This window comes from Brassica rapa, chromosome A05 (genome assembly GCF_000309985.2).
Source record: "Brassica rapa cultivar Chiifu-401-42 chromosome A05, CAAS_Brap_v3.01, whole genome shotgun sequence".
NCBI lineage: Eukaryota > Viridiplantae > Streptophyta > Magnoliopsida > Brassicales > Brassicaceae > Brassica > Brassica rapa.
In genome coordinates, this window is record NC_024799.2 from 13,007,308 (window position 1) to 13,025,523 (window position 18,216).

At 37.0% G+C, this 18,216-nt stretch overlaps 2 protein-coding genes and 1 pseudogene across 2 annotated transcripts; 1 reads left to right on the forward strand and 2 right to left on the reverse strand.

Annotated features, from left to right (window-relative positions):
* The first annotated feature begins 4,879 nt into the window (after nt 1-4,879).
* Nucleotides 4,880-6,407, forward strand: LOC103868671 (receptor for activated C kinase 1B). The gene is made up of 2 exons (XM_009146753.3): nt 4,880-5,819; nt 6,152-6,407. The coding sequence occupies exons 1-2, from the start codon at nt 4,938-4,940 to the stop codon at nt 6,251-6,253; spliced, it is 984 nt and encodes a 327-aa protein (XP_009145001.1). The 5' UTR covers nt 4,880-4,937; the 3' UTR covers nt 6,254-6,407.
* A 5,538-nt stretch (nt 6,408-11,945) lies between these two features.
* On the reverse strand, nt 11,946-14,513 carry LOC103868752 (lysine histidine transporter-like 1). Its single transcript, XM_033290919.1, is given in 8 exon segments — nt 11,946-12,501; nt 12,586-12,654; nt 12,769-12,860; nt 13,070-13,175; nt 13,353-13,746; nt 14,000-14,199; nt 14,291-14,428; nt 14,430-14,513. Coding segments are annotated over 8 exon segments (1,182 nt in total). The 3' UTR covers nt 11,946-12,402.
* LOC103868754 lies at nt 11,946-16,670 on the reverse strand (annotated as a pseudogene).
* Nucleotides 16,671-18,216: the final 1,546 nt, after the last annotated feature.

Genomic DNA, 18,216 nt, shown 5'->3' on the forward strand with positions numbered 1-18,216 from the left:
GCTGACCATCGAGAAAGACCAATGGTCAATATTTAGAGACAATAATCGATCGATGCACACCTTGTGACATCGATCGACAGCGATGCTCGCAGAAGCCCGTTTGGTTCTAGCGGACATATAGCCCAAGACTTCACCAATTTAAGATTACCTGACGAGTTTTTAACCTAATATTTTTACTTTGCCAAAGTGTTTTAGGCAAAGTGTGCTTTCTTGTTTTCTAGTTTTCACAGCAAAAGGTTTTCTAGGATTTTAGTAGAATTGGAGAGAAGATCCAAACAGATTTGTGATTGGAACTCCATTATTATCTATTTAATATCTATGCAATTTTTATACATCATTGTTGTTATGAATTGCTTAATTATATCTGAGTAGTTCTTCTGTTAGATTTAGGATTATACCTATAGAATGGGAAAAGCTATTGGAGAATTACCTATAGAGGAGGAACGAAGGCGTCACTGATATTGAAAGATACGCAGAGAGGTTCAGACAATCAGTTGATGCATGATTAGCTCTTCCTTTCGAATATAGTAACTTAGGAAGAGAAAACGGTACCATAAACCTCGTCATTAAAAAAAGAAGATGAAAAAAGAAAATTTTGACCTTTCAATTGGTTTGATAGCCATGGATGTAACTATTCAGAGTAGGTTATAGCTCTTTATATAGGAAGAGGATCAAGGGGAAGAGGAACGGAACATTCAAAAAAAAAAGTAAAGATCATCATTAACTGATAAGAAGTGGCTCAAAGTAACTGAAAATTCAGAGAATAGAACAAAGAGGACGAAGTGGAAGAGTCCTGAAAGATGGACTCAAAGCTTCAGAGGAAAAAGAAAGGTTTGTCGACGTGGGCTTGATATGGGCCGAATTAAAATTTTAAGATTTAAAACAGCTCACACGAAAGACTCAGTTTCACCTTCTCTTGGCGTGGCAAAACCAACTCTTTTCATTGGTTGATTTTCTATGCTGACGTGGATAGGTTCAATGGAGCTCATATCCCCCCCCCCCCCCTCCCCCTTTACTTACTGTTTGATGGTTCACTTATTGTTACTAAGATAGTTTTCTTTAACCAAACCTACTTTTTGCTACAAACTAACTAAATAAGTGTCCACAACACTAACTAAATCTAATATATATTTTCTTAGTTAGTAGACAAAATAAGTTGGCCCATGTATTTTTTTCTTCGTCTTCCTCCAGTTAAGTTTTCTATTTTCATTGTAAAATGAAATTTGTTGTCTCAGTTTTTTTCTTTCCAGAAATGTATATTTACTCATTATTTAAATTATTTTATCTTTCTTTTGAGATACGTCAAGCTACATCTTTGATGGTGGTGTAAAGGTGAGTATAAGACGGTGACGTCAACGACGGAGATCGCTTCAACAAAAGAGACTCTGGCTTCTCTCGATGTCCTCTGCTTCTTCTCCGAAAACGCCAGCCAACCTCAGCCAAGCTCGATTTCCAAGCCGCCACATTTGTCTTCTTCGTGGTGTCTTATGGTGATTGAATCCGGTTTTTCGGGTTCTCAGCTTGATTCAATCCTCTGCATTGTGTCTCAGCTCAAGCTTCCTCGTTGTGATTCTCGTCAGAGAAAAAATTGCTAACTTTGACATTTTTCATATCTGGTCCCTCAACTTTTGTATCATTTTGAATTTGATCCCAATACTATTTAAACGTGCTGATTGCTCCTCAATTTTGTCACCAATATTCCAAATTTGCATTTTAGCCCATGTGATATGCAAACGAATACACAAATAACATATATCCACCTAAATGCAACAAACACTTCAAATCATTAAAATCATAGTCTTGAATCACTTACTTTTCACTTGAATCCCAAATGAATCACTCGTGTTTATGCTAGAAAATTTCAGTTGATATTAGACGATATTAGTCGTTCAAATATTCAAACTTGCAAATGTATGTTAAAACCTATTCGGTGTACAAATGACCTGTGTACATGTGAGTTTTCATGACACATTGTACATGTTGACAGTGAAAAATATATGTGTACACGTTGATAATAACGACCGTAATAATATTTAAACTTGAAAATGTATGTAAAAATATATTCCGGGTACATTGAATCGTTGTACAAGTGAACTGGTGTGCATGTGAGTCAATGTCCAAGTTGGTAGTAAAAAAATTGGTTTTGATTAAAAAACAAATTTCACAATTTTGCCTACAATTTTAATTTGGACAGTTTTAGCTATAAATTTGCTAATATAGTTACATAATTAGTTGTCAAATTTTTTTAAAAAAAAATTACCTATCACAACAAACTGATGTTACGGTTTGAGAATTTTTAATTAAGAAGTAGACGTAAAACATTTTAGTCGAAAAACATGATTTTAGCGATTTGATGGAAAATGTGATTTAAAATTTTTGGCGAAAATGTGATTTTGTGGTTTTACCAGAAAAAGTCAATTTAATAGATTTTGACAAGAAAATTTGTTTTTGGTTTTGACTTCAAAACGTGATTTTGGATTTTTAACCAGACACTTAAGTTGGCAGAGACGGAATCTTTACTTTGGACAGAGGCACATGTTTCAATCACACAAAGGACTGTTGCACATAGGGAGGGGGAGGCTACTACACTGCCTACCATTCCGGCAAGATGGTATTTTACTGATGGATCATGGAAGGATAATGAAATTCTTTCGGGGCAAGATTGGTATAATATATTGGAAGGTTTTGATTGATTGATGGTGGCCAGATATACTTGAGCTAGTTTGTCACCTCTTCATTCAGAAGTGGAAGCACTCATATGAGGAATGTAATGTATGAGGAGTTTGCATCAGTTTCAAGTCACATTTGCAACAGGTTGTTCTCAATTGGTGAAGATGGTTTCGGAACCAGAAGATTTACCAGCATTTACAAGCTATTTGGAAGATATCAAGATCCTAAGAGGAAGTTTCTACAAGTCAAAGATCATTCATATACCCGGACACAGAATTCAAAGGCGGACAGTCTCGCACAGAGTGCAAGGATACAACCGTCGTTTGTCGTCCACATGGATGCGGAGTTTCCAGCTTGGCTGCAGAGTCTTCATGAATCTGTTATGTTGATGACAAAAAAAAAGAATGTGATTTACGGTTTTAGTGAAAAACATGATTTTTTGTATATTGCTTTAATAATGTGCAATCTACACAAATGAGACTGTGCATATGTACACATATAAACATATACACATGTACATATAACCAATTATAAGTCTTTATTATAATGTCGATATAATTATTATTTTTGAATAATTAATCTATTACAATTTCTCATTGTAAAATTTGGCGAATTCGAATTATAAAAGTTTAAACTAATCCCTTTTGCTTCCAAATTTTGGGTCATATCGAACTGATTTCAGTCTTCAGCTAGACATGAAGGATATCGTGTTACATTGTCAATTTTTGCAGCAATACTTTTGGAGATAAACGCAAGACTATTGTAGTGATATGGATTTGGATTTTGGAGATATCGTGTTAGTGGGATATGGATTTGTAGTGATTGTTGAAATTCTCAAATTCTATTGTTATTGGTTGGTGGATTCTAAGATTCTTACTAAAATCTAGTGTTATTGGTTTGATGATTGTTTAATGATTTACAAAATCTCTTGTTATTCAAAAAGTTTGGTTTTTAATGATTCTAAGTTTCCATCAAATCTAAAGTTATTGAGAATTGAATTCTAGATAATTTTACTCATAAGACAAAACTTCAAAAGTCTTGCATATTTCCTCTAGATTCTTAAAATCCTTGAATTAGAACATTTTCATAAACTTTTAAAATATGAAATACTCTTTATAACTCTTTACAAATTTAACAAATCAACCAACTCTATAAAAATTCTACTCCCACTTTGATAACGATCACATGTCCTAATCCTATAATAACTTGTGTTGATCTCTCATATAGTTTAGCGAACAACATCTAAGCTCGCTCATGTTATACACATGTACGCGTATTTTTGTCTATACCCTAACAAATTTGTTGTTTTTGATTGTTGATATTTCACTATTTTAATAAGTTTTAAAACCTGTTTTTAATTCAATTTAGTCATATAGATTGCATATTAGGTGTATACATTGCATTTGTATATCTATTTGCATTTGATGGGTTTGGAGTCCACAATTGAAAGTTTGGGATTAAATTAAGAAGCTATCTCTGCAATTTGCAAAGTTAAGAACCGAACAGAAAACATCTAGAAGTTCAAAAACACGTTCGTGTAATCATGGCGAAGAGAGAGCCAAAGGTTGCGTCTTCAGGTGATGATGGAGGAGCACATCGTGGCTTGCACAGAAAGACGGAGGAAGAAGCGCATCGTGGCTTGCATAGAAAGACGGAGGAAGAAGCTTCACGGCGGAGAATAGGCATTCGCGGATTGTGTGTGAATCAAGAGGAAGAGAAATGGTGGAGTTGTTGCAGTGGCGGAGGAGAACAAGAGACGCCGTGATAGAGCAGATTCATTGGCTTGGAATGGTAAACACGAATTTCAAAACACAAGTTGCAAATTTAAAGGAAAAAAATTCTTCATCGAGAAAGATGAAGAAGTAAGATCTGTTCTAATTTTTTAATTTTTTTTAATTGATAACAAATATAAAAAGAAACCAAACAAATTGTCTCTAGTTTTAATTTGGTCATAGAAAACTAACTTAGTAGCCATAACTGATCCACACTGTAATAAAAACTTATAAAGTAGCCTAGAATGTAAATCATTTGATCTTATATTAAATTTTTTTTGTGACAAACATATTTTCATTTAAAAGCCCATATACAGTATAGTAGTTAAGTAGTATAATCCGGCCATAAAATTGGGCCCCAGACTACTGAATCCGATCAAAACCCTAATTAAATCTTCCACTATCAGAATATATAAGCCTCGTTTCTTGTTAGCTCCATTTTGTCGCCTTTCTGAATAAACCCTAGAGAGAGATTCACTCCTCAAACCCTAAACCATGGCTGACGGACTCGTCTTGAAAGGCACCATGTGCGCCCACACCGATATGGTCACCGCTATCGCCACCCCCGTTGACAACTCAGACATGATCGTCACTTCTTCCCGCGACAAGTCGATCATCCTCTGGAAACTCAACAGGGACGAGAAATCCTACGGTGTTGCTCAGCGCCGCCTCACCGGTCACTCTCACTTCGTGGAGGACGTGGTTCTATCCTCTGACGGACAATTCGCTCTCTCCGGCAGCTGGGACGGTGAACTTCGTCTCTGGGATCTTGCCACCGGAGCGTCCACGCGTCGTTTCGTGGGACACACGAAAGACGTTCTCTCTGTTGCTTTCTCCACTGATAACCGTCAGATCGTGTCGGCTTCCCGCGACGGGACGATCAAGCTGTGGAACACGCTTGGTGAGTGCAAGTACACGATCTCCGACCAAGGTGAGGGACACAAGCAATGGGTTAGTTGTGTTAGGTTTAGTCCTAACACGCTTGTTCCTACCATTGTATCTGCTTCTTGGGATCACACCGTGAAGGTCTGGAATCTCGCGAACTGTAAGCTTAGGAACACTCTCGCTGGCCATTCTGGTTACTTGAACACTGTGGCTGTGTCGCCCGATGGTTCGTTGTGTGCTAGTGGTGGGAAAGATGGTGCTATCTTGCTTTGGGATTTGGCTGAAGGGAAGAAGCTTTACTCTCTTGAGGCTGGCTCGATTATTCACTCTCTTTGCTTCAGTCCCAATAGGTACTGGTTGTGTGCGGCGACAGAGAATAGTATTAGGATATGGGATCTTGAGAGCAAGAGTGTTGTTGAAGATTTGAAGGTTGATCTTAAGGCTGAGGCTGAGAAGTCTGATGTTTCTGCTGCAACCGGAAACAAGACAAAGGTATATCAGTTGTCATATAACTCTCTTGGTATAGTCTATTTCGGTAATGATTGATTCCAAGTTTTGTCATTGTTGAATAATCTTAACTCTGTGCATTCATTTCTATTGAATTAGACATTTCTCATGTGTAGATGTCTGAATGTTATTCTTGTGAGGAACCTAACCAGTTAGCTCTTGTCTCTGATTTAGTAAGATGGCAATGTCTGAAAGTTCTTCCATCTGCATGGTTTTTTTAACTCTGTTGGTTACTCTGCGAATCTGATTTCAAATGTTTTTGGTATGAGATTTGACTATAGGGTTGTGTATGTTTCTAATGTGGATGCAAAATGCAGGTGATCTACTGCACAAGCTTGAACTGGAGTGCAGATGGAAACACATTGTTCAGTGGTTACACAGATGGAGTCATCAGGGTTTGGGGTATTGGTCATTATTAGAGAGAAGACTGGAATCAATTTCCTATAAGTTATTTTTTATTCTCCTATTTTTCGATCGGCTCTTCTGCGTCGGTGTTTGAGATTGAATTTTTTCTCTTTTTTTTCCTGAACCACTCACAAGTATATGATATTGATCCATTGATTCTCTTTTTCATGTTTGGTTTTTACACTTGCACCACATAGAAAATCTCAAAGGAATTAAAGATAGTAAAGAAGTCTGAAAACATAAGTCCTATCTATTACCTACTTGAAAAGCATTTGATACGTTATTCATCTTTCTGAAGACGTGAAAAGACGTTCTCGCAAGTTACACGAAGCACCCATGGACTATTAAGGCAAATCACGTTCCACCTCTCCAAATGTGACTCCGCTAAAACGTTTTCTTCCAGCGACTAGGTATCTTGTAAGCGGATGGACTGCTCCTGTGTATACTTCACTTCATCCTCTGGCATGTGAACAAGTTGGTCGCATTTAATAATAGAGAACGCATCACCTAGCCTGTTCTACTGAAAGTACACTCATTTCCCCATCTCTGAAACCAAGCCCTACCACCACATTTTCAAATCCTGTAACAAAAACAAGAGTCATGAATCAAGAAATCCCAGGTTCGCTTTCAGCTACAACAAGAGAGGAATTCCTGCTAAGTTACAAGGGAATTGACTCAAGTATTAAATATGATTCCTGGTTGTTTTGAGCATGACTTTTATGTGTAACCACAGTTCAAAAGTTATGAACTTCTTTATGCTTAAAGTCAGGAATGACTCAATAATCGAAAATTGAATCATTATCGAATTTACCGCTTCAAGTAAGAAACCAAGATTCCTTACGCAGCTTTCAGGTTCATTAATCACTCAGCTGTACAGTGCAATGCTTCAATTGCTATGTAGTTGTTCACATTTCCAAGTCCAAGAATAGCTATGACAAGATCTGATGGCTCCACAAGCTAGAACTACTTGTCCCCTTCCATATCATGCTTGTTTTAATAGTCTGAATAATCCTCTTTTCTGGATTGTATTTAAGATCGGTGTATAATTTCATATTACATCTCAGGGTTTTAAAATTTACTTAAAAATCATCTTCATAGTAGTTTGGGTTGCATTTTATCTTTACTGTTTCCATTTTCTTTCTCGATCTTGAAATCAGAAATAAATATTTTGTTTCATCATGATTTCTAATAGATAGTAGTGTATGTTGATACAAAATATAGATTTAATAACTCATATCACTGAAATAAACTTATCTTTTTATTTACGTCTCCAGAAAACTCTTGAGTTAAACGTGATTGAATTGAAATATATATTGGATACTCCTAGAAACATATTCAATGGAGTCGTAGTGGGGTTTGTAGAGCAGAAGATTAACCACTTATATTTTCGGCAGTGAAGATGTAACACCCGCCCCTTTCCCATTTCCAACCGGGGTTCCTGGACGCGGGATTAAGGACACACATGTCTACTTCCCGACATCTTCGTGTGTCCTGTTACTGGTCCCATAAGTTTCAGGTGCATTTCCTTTGTTACCATCGTTGCATCCACTTAAGGTTCTGTAAAAAGGGAGGGAAAAAGGAAGGGAGAGTATGAATACTCAGTGAAGCGATTCTAGACTAGTCTCCCCAATGAGCCTCTATACAGCTCCATGCGAAACGAGAACTGACTTGCCACTACACTCAATTCGATGCAACTTACTTAACCAGTTACTACAGTTCCATTTCACGAAATTAAGCAACATAATGAACTCAGTCGTCACCCAATTCACATTATTCGATTTAAGACTTCAATCATTCTAGAACTCTATGAGCTACACAGCTCAAGCGGTCCAACCCACCCATTTTTTGCTGCATTCCTGCGAAGCTGCCTGCCCTGGTACACTCGACATCCGGTTCCCTTGGATGCAGTCTACCCCTTGCAGTGTATTACGGCCCCTTCCCGCCAAGACTCGGCGTGACTTAATCTTACCGACGCCTCTATTCTTATCCCACCGTTTTTGAACGCTACGGCCGCACGTTTCCTGTCTACCCACCCTCTTCCCTGTGGCTTATAATTCATTCAATCATCTTTTCCTTTTTCATATTCTTTCATTTTTCTTATCCCTTAGACTCATTCATTCTTTCCTTTTAAACGCCACTCATTCTCGGTGTCACATTCAATTCATTAAGCATCCATTCACAAAGGTCCTTTATTCATCTATCCAGACCCGTTAACGTTGACTAATATCCTACGTTTAATTCTTTCTAAGCATCCTAGCTCTCAACCACAATCAAGAATATAACATCGACCAATCAATCATTCGTCATCCAATCAGTACATACAGTTCATTTAAAGTCTTTAATCAGTATGAGCGTTCTTATGCAGTATGACCTAACAACCTAGCATCAATCAGGATCTACACAATTCTAGCTCCTCATTAAACAATATAAAAGATCATGAGCGAGATCTAGGTAAAACACCTCACCTTAGCCTAGACCTGGATCTGGATCTGAAAATAGGAGGTAAGAGAAACGGGATCTGAATCAGGACACCACACGGCAACCACCACCACTTGCGGCTGCTCACGGCGAGGAGAGAGTGTCGGCTTGGAGAGAGAGAGAGAGATCACGCGAGGAGAGAGAGAGGCACGGCGAAAAGAGAGAAAGAGGAGAGAGATTGCACGAGGAAAGAGAGAGTGCTCGACGGCTAGGGCTTTCTATCTCCAAGAATTCTCAGCAGGGCTTCGTTTCTAAACTTCTGATGAAAGAAAAAGGAGGTGGAGCCTTGCTTTTATAAGGAGAAGCAAGGGAAAATCCTAGGGTTTTCTAGTTGAGCTATAGAGAACCACTACCCTTTTAAAATTTTAGTTGGGCCAGTTTTGGAGTGTTACAATTCTCTCCCTGTTAATCGGAATTCGTCCCAAATTCAAAACATCAGACTTCGAACTTAACATCCCAAAACCGAAGGTGAGTTTTTAAACGCAATCAAGGGGAGCACACATAAGACATCCTACTTTGCTCAAGATCATTTAAAACCAACAGTGAATTTCAATAAATGAAATGGAGTAGGACTACAATAGTTTAATAAAACTCAAGGCACCGCCCAAATCCGCGAATAACCTTATAACCAGAAATGAAAGCTAAAACCAAAACGTAAATAAAGAAGGTTGTGTCCTACTCCTACTGGCTGACTCAGAAATCACAACTAGCCACTATGAGCTGGAGACTTTTGCCCCGCCTCCGGTTCAGGACCAACCACGCGGTCACTCCCAGTCGGCGACGCCGGCTCCTCTTCCACTCTGAGTCTTCCGATGGATCTTCTTCCACTTCCACTTCCTCCTCAGAGCTCGAGATGGCGACGACCGACGGGTAAGTGTCCGTTCGGCCTCCATTGCCTGACCGGGCATCCAGTTCACCAAGGCAAATTCCCATGGTTCCAACACACCAATCAGCTTACCCTGAATTTCCTCACGGAGTCCTGCCTTATACCACCGGCACCAATCCTCTACTGTCATTGGCTTGCATCTTTTGGTTGTCTCCAGGAATTCCTCGGTGTACTCCCAGACTGAGTGCGGTTCTTACTTGGCATGCATCAGTGTCCCACACCTGCATACCTTGGTTACGGTCCTCAGGCGGTCCGCATCAATACTGGGAATCTTCCTCGGGCGTCCATGCTTCCTTGTTGGCACACTGTCCTCCATCCTAATCGGTCCAAGACCTTCCCCTGTCAACCCCGACTTCCTTGGGCGTCCACGGCTCCTCATGGGCGGTGTCATTTAAACTCCAGGTGGAAACTGGAAGGTCCCATTACCCTGGTACAACTGCCTATACTCAGCTGTCCGCTGGGAATGGGGCATCAGTATTCGATGCCTCACGGTCGTCTCCCGGATGTGGGCGTTCGGCTGCTCCACGAACCCATTCCCTCCTCGTCCGGGAAGAGAGCAGGTACCATGTTACCCCAAGCGTCACAGTAGGGCTTGCGGGCGTACGCCCTCATCCCTTTTGGTCCATAGCGCAAGCGTCTTTCTCCGAACTCGTGATGCACTGGTGAAGACATCCTTCAGTGTAAAAAGATCTGCTCAGAAACATAATAGCAGTCATGAATATATGGCCATTCTCAATCATTTCTCAAGTCTATAGTGCTACTTGAGAATTGAATGAAATAATATCCCGGTGTAGTCCTTATAATCCTTTTTTCCTCCCGAAGATCCAATATCCCTATTAGTACTTCCCATTTTTCCCCAACGCGATCCTCCATCAACTTTGTTAGCATCAACCTTTTTGCTCCATGGTGATCTCCCATCATCCTTTTTACCCCAAGACGATCCTTTTTACCCCACGATGGTCCTTACTACCATCAACCTTTTTACCCCATGAAGATCCAATATCCTTATTAGTATATCCCATTTCGCTCCAAAGCGATCCTCCATCGTCTTTACTAGCATCAACCTTTTTGCTCCATGATGATCCTCCATCATCCTTTTTACCCAAGATGATCCTTAGCTTAGCCACCGCAATCTGAAATCGGTTTTCTCCTTTTGTCCAGCCCCCCCCCCCTTGGCCGCCCTCGGTTTTGCTTCTTCCCTTGCTTATGGGGCCCACGCCAATGGGGTGGGGCCCGCGTCCATGTCTCTTTTTTATATGGGAACGAGTCTGACTGTAATATCAGAATGACACATCGCTATTTTCCTGAAGAGATATCTCTTCCGTGGAGCTATCCACGCCTCGGCCTTGCGTTTGGCCCTAGTCCCCTGGCCTTTCCGGGCTAGCGTGGGGTGGTGCTGCCAGCAAGACGTATCACCTCAAGCTCGTATGTCCAACCTTCCATTCCTCCTTAGCCTGTCGTGCTAGGCAACTGATCCCTCTGTATACTTGTCTTACAACTCTTTGCTAATCCCTTCATGAGCCTTTAAAACTCCACTACACCGCGGTTCGAAGACTTTTTGTTGTTCCAATCTCGGCGAAGCCTCTGAGTTGTTCGATTTCTCTTTCAATATTGACTACAACGAGTCCAACAGAACCATAAGGGAATAATGAACAATGGCGGAAACGTTGATCCTTAAGTTAGTATTAAGGGACCTTAACCTGGCTCTGATACCAATTGTAACACCCGCTCCTTCCCCATTTCCAACCGGGGTTCCTGGGCGCGAGGTTAAGGACACACATGTCTACTTTCCGACATCTCTGTGTGTTCTGTTACTGGTCCCATTAGTTTCAGGTGCGTTTCTTTTGTTACCATCGTCGCATCCACTTAAGGTTCTGCAAAAAGAGAGGAAAAAAAGAGGGGTGAGTATGAATACTCAATGAAGCAATTCTAGACCAGTCTAGAGATTTCAATATCTGTCAACTATTAGGTAATTATTTGAATATTGTGTCCTTAATTTTATTCATAAACCAATATATATACATTTTGGATTAAACATATACTAGATTTTGACATGTGGATTAAATCAAGAGATTGTTTTCTGTTAATAAAAATATTAATTTGTTTATTAGTTCATAATAGAAATGACACATCTATTTGTTGAATCCATCTATAATTGATAAATATTTTGTGACCCGTATCAATAAACCAAAGAAAATTTAACATATAGTTACGTAATGTTAGTTGTTGTTATAAATGTATTCAAGTAAAACTATTGTGTGCTATAATATTAAGGTAAACAAAGTCATCATGTATAGTTTACATGATTGAATTATATAACAACAAATTATTAAATGGTTCCGTTGGAATATATGAATCATGTTATATTTAGGTAAATATTAATTGCTATAGTAGAGACAAAATCATTATTAGGTTGTTCAAAAAAGAAAATTCAAAATAATTAATATTGTTCGGCATAAATATAGGAATGACATGTCATTGTAAATAACTTCAAAAATTAAGAACAGAATGAGGGATTTTGCTTAAGCTTTTTTTTTTTAATAACTTGGTGTGATCGCAAAATCTTTCTAAACCCAATGACTAATCATCAAAAGACCCATAGAAGGAGAATCGAACCCAGGGCGGAAACTCTACCCGGAACCCCTTTACCACTCGGCCAAGATCAATTGGTTAGATTTTGCTTTAGTAGTATAGATATAAAATGAAGATGTAATCGACGATTGCAGACTACGAAGTTGGCTACAAAAAAAAGGATGTGAAGTGTTGACAAAAAAAAGGATTGAAGTAGAGGAAATCAAATCAAGTGAAGAAACTGTAATCTTTGGATTCAAGGATGATTTGTCGTAATCCTCTGATTGATGATAGGATCATCAAAATAAATCCAGGTACTATGCATACCTGTTACATACAGAGTTGTCCAATATCATTGTTACAACTTTTTTTTGTCTCAATTAACAATTTGGAGAACAAATAATATATTACCCAATTCGTCCGCCACGACAAGCCAAACCTCTTTGGCTTATAGATAACTAACCATATTATGCAAGGAAGCTGCAGAACAAGTCATATATCATCTGAGGAGTAAGTTTTACAATATCTATAAATGAAAACTTCATCTGCAAAAGAATTTGAAAGAGATTTAATAATTAATATATGTACACTTACAAAATAAGTTGTTGGAGCAAATGTGAATCCTCCAAAGAAAGCGAGTAGGCCGTCAAAGAAAGGTATCATTATTGCAATGAACATCGTTAATGCTGTCCTTGCAGTTCATAGAAAATTTACAAAAATTATTAATAAATATATAATGTAGCATTCTAATTCAATTACTATGTTTTAATGTTTTTCAATTACAGATCTACGTAATCATATGCAGGACTGAGAGAATAAGATAATTTAGATAAAAAATTTCTTTGTAAGAGATTTTATATAAGATAAGATCCAGATTCTAGATTAACGTACTTACCAACATACACATTCCGTACGATGAAACGAAGAATTGAAGAGGGTTTGAAATTGAGTTTCTTAACTAGGAATGTCTCCACCATGTCAAAAACCGGTATTGCGAATATCTGAAGTTGAATTTTTTTTTTTGTTTTAAATCAGATTTCTTGCGACAAAGTTAGTCGGAAGCAATGGAATACTAAAAACCGGCTGGGTTTTCATATCAGAAACCGGTACTCTACGGCTTGATACGATCGATCAGAGAAAAGTCATGCATGAACTGATGTAAAAGTTATTGGACTGACCTGGTAACTGCCAATGACATGCATAACCACTAACAAGTTAGCTAGTGTGATGGCCCAAACTGGTGTTTTGAGCGATATCAATATGTTATCCGAGACATCATTTCCAAAAACGCCATAACCAACCAAAGCAAGGGGGAAGTAACACAAAGCCACAACCACGTAAGCGACCATGACCCCTTTCCACATAGGATCTTTAGAAGGATTACTTGTTGTAGAAGGTAACGTTGCTTGGATCTCAAGCACCACACTATGACCTGCATAAGAAAGTGCAATGCCCCCAAGCCCCGTAAAGAAGTTTAACACCGTGTCAGCGGTTGTTCCCGCTTTGTAGCCGTACTGAACATCTTCCTGAACGCCCTTTGTGGCTGTAGTGGTCCAAGCAATTGTTGAATAACTAAAAAGACAAATAATGAATGATGTAACATTTTCATGTTTTACATTCCAGTACTTCGTTTATCGTTAGTTTATGCATTTTTGAAAACAATAATTCATCTAACTATTTGTACTGCTTCATTACTATCACGTAAAAATAGTGTCAAGATTTGGTCTAAAGAAAAAATTTCCCTTTTAAATTTCGTTATACATGCTCCCCTCCCCCCGGTAATGCTTATGCATATATATGATGATGGTGATAAGTATATATATACCTAAGAGACATGACGGCGGCAACAAGAGAGATAAGGGAGATGGAATTGAAGTTTGGGAGATGAGACAAAACGAAATGAGAAGACGCAAATATCATTATGAAGACAGGAAGTCTAATTGTTGACCAATCTTGACAGACAAGTTCATGGAACTTCTTCAACGATTGTCCACCAGTCACCATATAAACAATGCACACTCCAACCTTAATTTGTTAAACCAATTATAATATCAAGACTTGTATAAGAAAATGATGGGACAGTTACGAATCAGTAATTGTGTTTCGTCTAGCTTACTTCGACAATTATTTGCTGAGGGACGATAATATAGAGACCAAGACGTTCACCGAACGCAAATTAGCCAAGTTCGTGATAGCGGTCAAAGCGTTTTCCAGGAACCTTCTCGTGCATCTCTACCATTTGCCACAACGTGTTAGAGTGTTATTATCCATGATAGTATCAGTATTGTCACGCCCGGGCCCCTGACATATATAATAAGATCATGTAACATTTCAAACATTTTTCAATTAAAAAAAAAACATTTCAAACATTTGGTTATATAGATCGCGATAACATATAACCAATATATGCAGATCTCTTTCAAGTCTCAAACTAATTGGTCGGCATGTACAACATCAAATCAAATGTAAATGTAGTGACGCTAAGTTTTGTGTAAGTATTACGTTTGCGCTCAAAAGTTCCATGTATTTGGTGAAAAATATTAGTCCAACATCTCTTTGAACTTCATTATGTCCACATATTTGTAGAAACATAGCCACGCTTTCTTCAATACTTACATTGAGTGTTGGTTGTAGACCATAGTCTGTTTGTAGTGTATTACACAATAAGCGGAAATACGGCAGTGACATTCGTAATAACTGAAGACAAGCCGCATCATCTTCTTGTATTCGTCACTAAATATTTCTCCATCCTAAACCTCTATCCGTTTGCACTGGTCCCCTTTGAAAATAGCGATGATAGTAAGTCAATGTTGGATTGATTATTAACTCTGCAAACTGCTCATTTTCCAAATTCCAAATTTCAATTCTTTCTTCGTGACTTAGATTATGTATGCCTTGTGCTCGTAGCTGACATATACGAAAAGCTTGAAATTTTAAACATGAAATATAATAAGCCATCAGTAAATACAAACTATATTAACAACATAAAAATGATTAAAAGACTAAATATATCAATATTTTACAACAAAAGCTAGAATACAAAAACACAACTATCAAAAAAACTAATCTTCATCTTCTGAGGTAATTTTGTTGACTTTCATTTATATTTATAGATGTTTCTTATATGTTGAATAAACCTCCTGGTCTAGGTGTATGTGAAATATGGCCAGTGTTATCATTTGTTGAAGTTTCTACAGCTGTATTTTCTTGTTGAGTATTCTTCACACTTTCTTCTTCGCTTCCAACTGAAAATCCATAATGAACATTTGTTGGATTCGTCCTCGATGGCCCGCCTTGCTGAAAGTTTGATGAAAGCCCCCACCCTGGAGGTGTGCCCCATTGTTGAGAATTTGGTGGTGTACCCCATTGTTGTGAATTTGGTGTTGGTCCCCATGGTTGGGTTGGTTGGGGTGAATTCCATTGTTGAACATTAGGTGGTGTCCCCCATCGTGAAACATTTGGTGGTGTGCCCCATTGTTGAGAATTTGCTGGGGTGCTTCGTTGTTGAGCAAACGGTGGGGTACCCCATTGTTGAGCAGTTGGCGGTGTGCCCCATTGTTGAGCATATAAACTTCCAAATGATTGCTCTGCCCCTAACTGTTTTGGCACATCTTTGTTGTTCCGTGAAACACCGGTCATAGCTTCCAATAGTTGTAACTTATTTTCATCGATGCTTCCAGCTATATCAAGAAAATATTTTCGCCAAAATACTAACTTTTTAAGAGTATTAAGACATGTCCAGTAAAATCTTCCTTTTGGAATGTTTAGAGCAAGAAATATTTCTTCTGCATTTTTCCATTCATCATAATTTTCTTGGTCAAAAGCACATGGACGAAGTTGTTGTAAACTTTGACGTTGGAACTCCGTATATCCAGATATAGTGTCTTGTATAGTTGTTTCAAAAGATTGTCTTCTTCTACCTCCACGTGAACCACTCCTTATAGGAAGCCGTGAGTTGTCTCCAGATCTTTGGGAACTGCTTCCACACCTAATACTTGATTGTGAAATTTGCATTCCTTGTTGATGACTTATGCGGCCAGTATGTTGTACCATTTCATTAGTGTTTTCATTCAAAAGATGTGTATCATCATCAATTAAAACACGATACACATCTTCTTCTTCTTGTGTTTGTGGGATGTCACCACTATCAGTGTCAGATTCATCAACACCACGTCTATTAATTAGCTCTTCTCTTCTTAGTCATGCAAAATGTTGAGATTGTGATTGTACATCGTGTAGTGCGAGACATCGTACCATCACATTCCAAAACTCTGGTGGTTTTCTATTCAGACTTTTTGTTAAATTACATCCCTAAAATTTAAAAATCATCATATTAATTTAAACCTAAAAATATTGATATATGTATATATATATATATGTATATTTTCATGAATGTAAAGATTATATGTACTTACATTCTCACGTTCTTTCCAACATGTGTCAGATGCATATATCATAGATTTATCAGGATCAACCGATATACCAGTATAATTCATAAGAGTCTTCCATCTCTTATAATTTTTTTGAATTCATCGAGCTTGTTTTTAAAAAACGCATCAGTTATATTCATGTTGAAGGCTCGGTTAAACTTATCTACCATATACTCTCTCCCACTGGCACTTGGATTTTTAAGAGTATAATTATCCCTCGAAAGTGCTTCGTCGAATAACTAAATTAAAGTTTTTTCTTGTATATATGACCATTTGTATTTGTCTTTGGTCTACATATTTTAAAATTATAAGATTAGTTAATTTATAGAATTTAAAATCTACAACTATTAAAATTTTGAAAATATAGTTAAAACTTACTCTTAAAGTTGTTTCCGTAGGAGGATTTGATGCTTCTGTAGGACGATTTGAATTTGTTGTTCCTCCAGAATTTGTATTCGTTCGCCGGTTAGATGCCATACTACATTTCATAAAATTACAGTTAATTTTAAATATACAAGTATATAACATATTTCAAATTTACTATTTTTAAAAATAATATAAATAGTTATTATTAAAGACTAAATTTAATTTAAGATATGTATGGTATCAAATATATTTGTAATTATGACCAACATAAAAAGGTTGAGTAGGTAATTTAATTTCACGTAAAGGTTACCAACTTTTAAGCTGCATTACAATCAAATTTCAAATAGTTAATTAATAAACTGTAAAAAAAATGAACTAATATAAAAATTCAGTAAGCTCAGAATCCCATTCTCTTAGGTTTGGAACCACTTTATTTTTAAAGAATGCTTATGTTCGTTAGTATCATTTAGTTTGATTCATTGGTTAGTTCTTATATTTTATGATGAGAATAAAGTGTTAACATACATAAAAGAAGTAATGCGCTTTATTTGAAATTTATCTAGAACTTACAGAAAAAGAAACAGATAAGGAGATTTATGAAAAAGAAGGAAAACTGATATTTTAAAAATTGACAAGAACTTGAATTAAATATATATATATGGTCCTGATTATTTAATATACTCAGAATGAACTATGGTTTCTATAAATATTATGTTATCCAACAAAGTATTACTTTAGCAATTTTCTTAAATTAAACTAACAATAGATTTATAATTTGGATTTTTTATAAAAACTACTATTAATTTAGCAATTCAGTTAAATTAAACTAACAATACCCATTTTGGTAATTTATATTAAATAAACTATAATTTTAAACACTATATTATAAGTAAATATCATTTCTTTGTTAACCTTTAATTAATTGGATAACAAAATACTTATTAGTTTATAGTTATTTTATTTTAAGATTTATTATGTGGATTAATTAATTATTTTAAATATAACATAATAAATCAACAAACGTGTGATTATAAATTAAATCAACAAACTTACATATTTTGTGAATTGTGATTATAAATAACTCACTTCTTCCCTTTTGAATAATGTGTTAATGAATGCTTCACAGGCAAGTGAACTCACGTCCTTTTTTTTCTCTTGGTATAATGAAATTGTACACTGATTTAGTAGATATATATAACAGTTTTTATTATTAAAATATATAAATCTGGGTGCATTTTTTATTGGA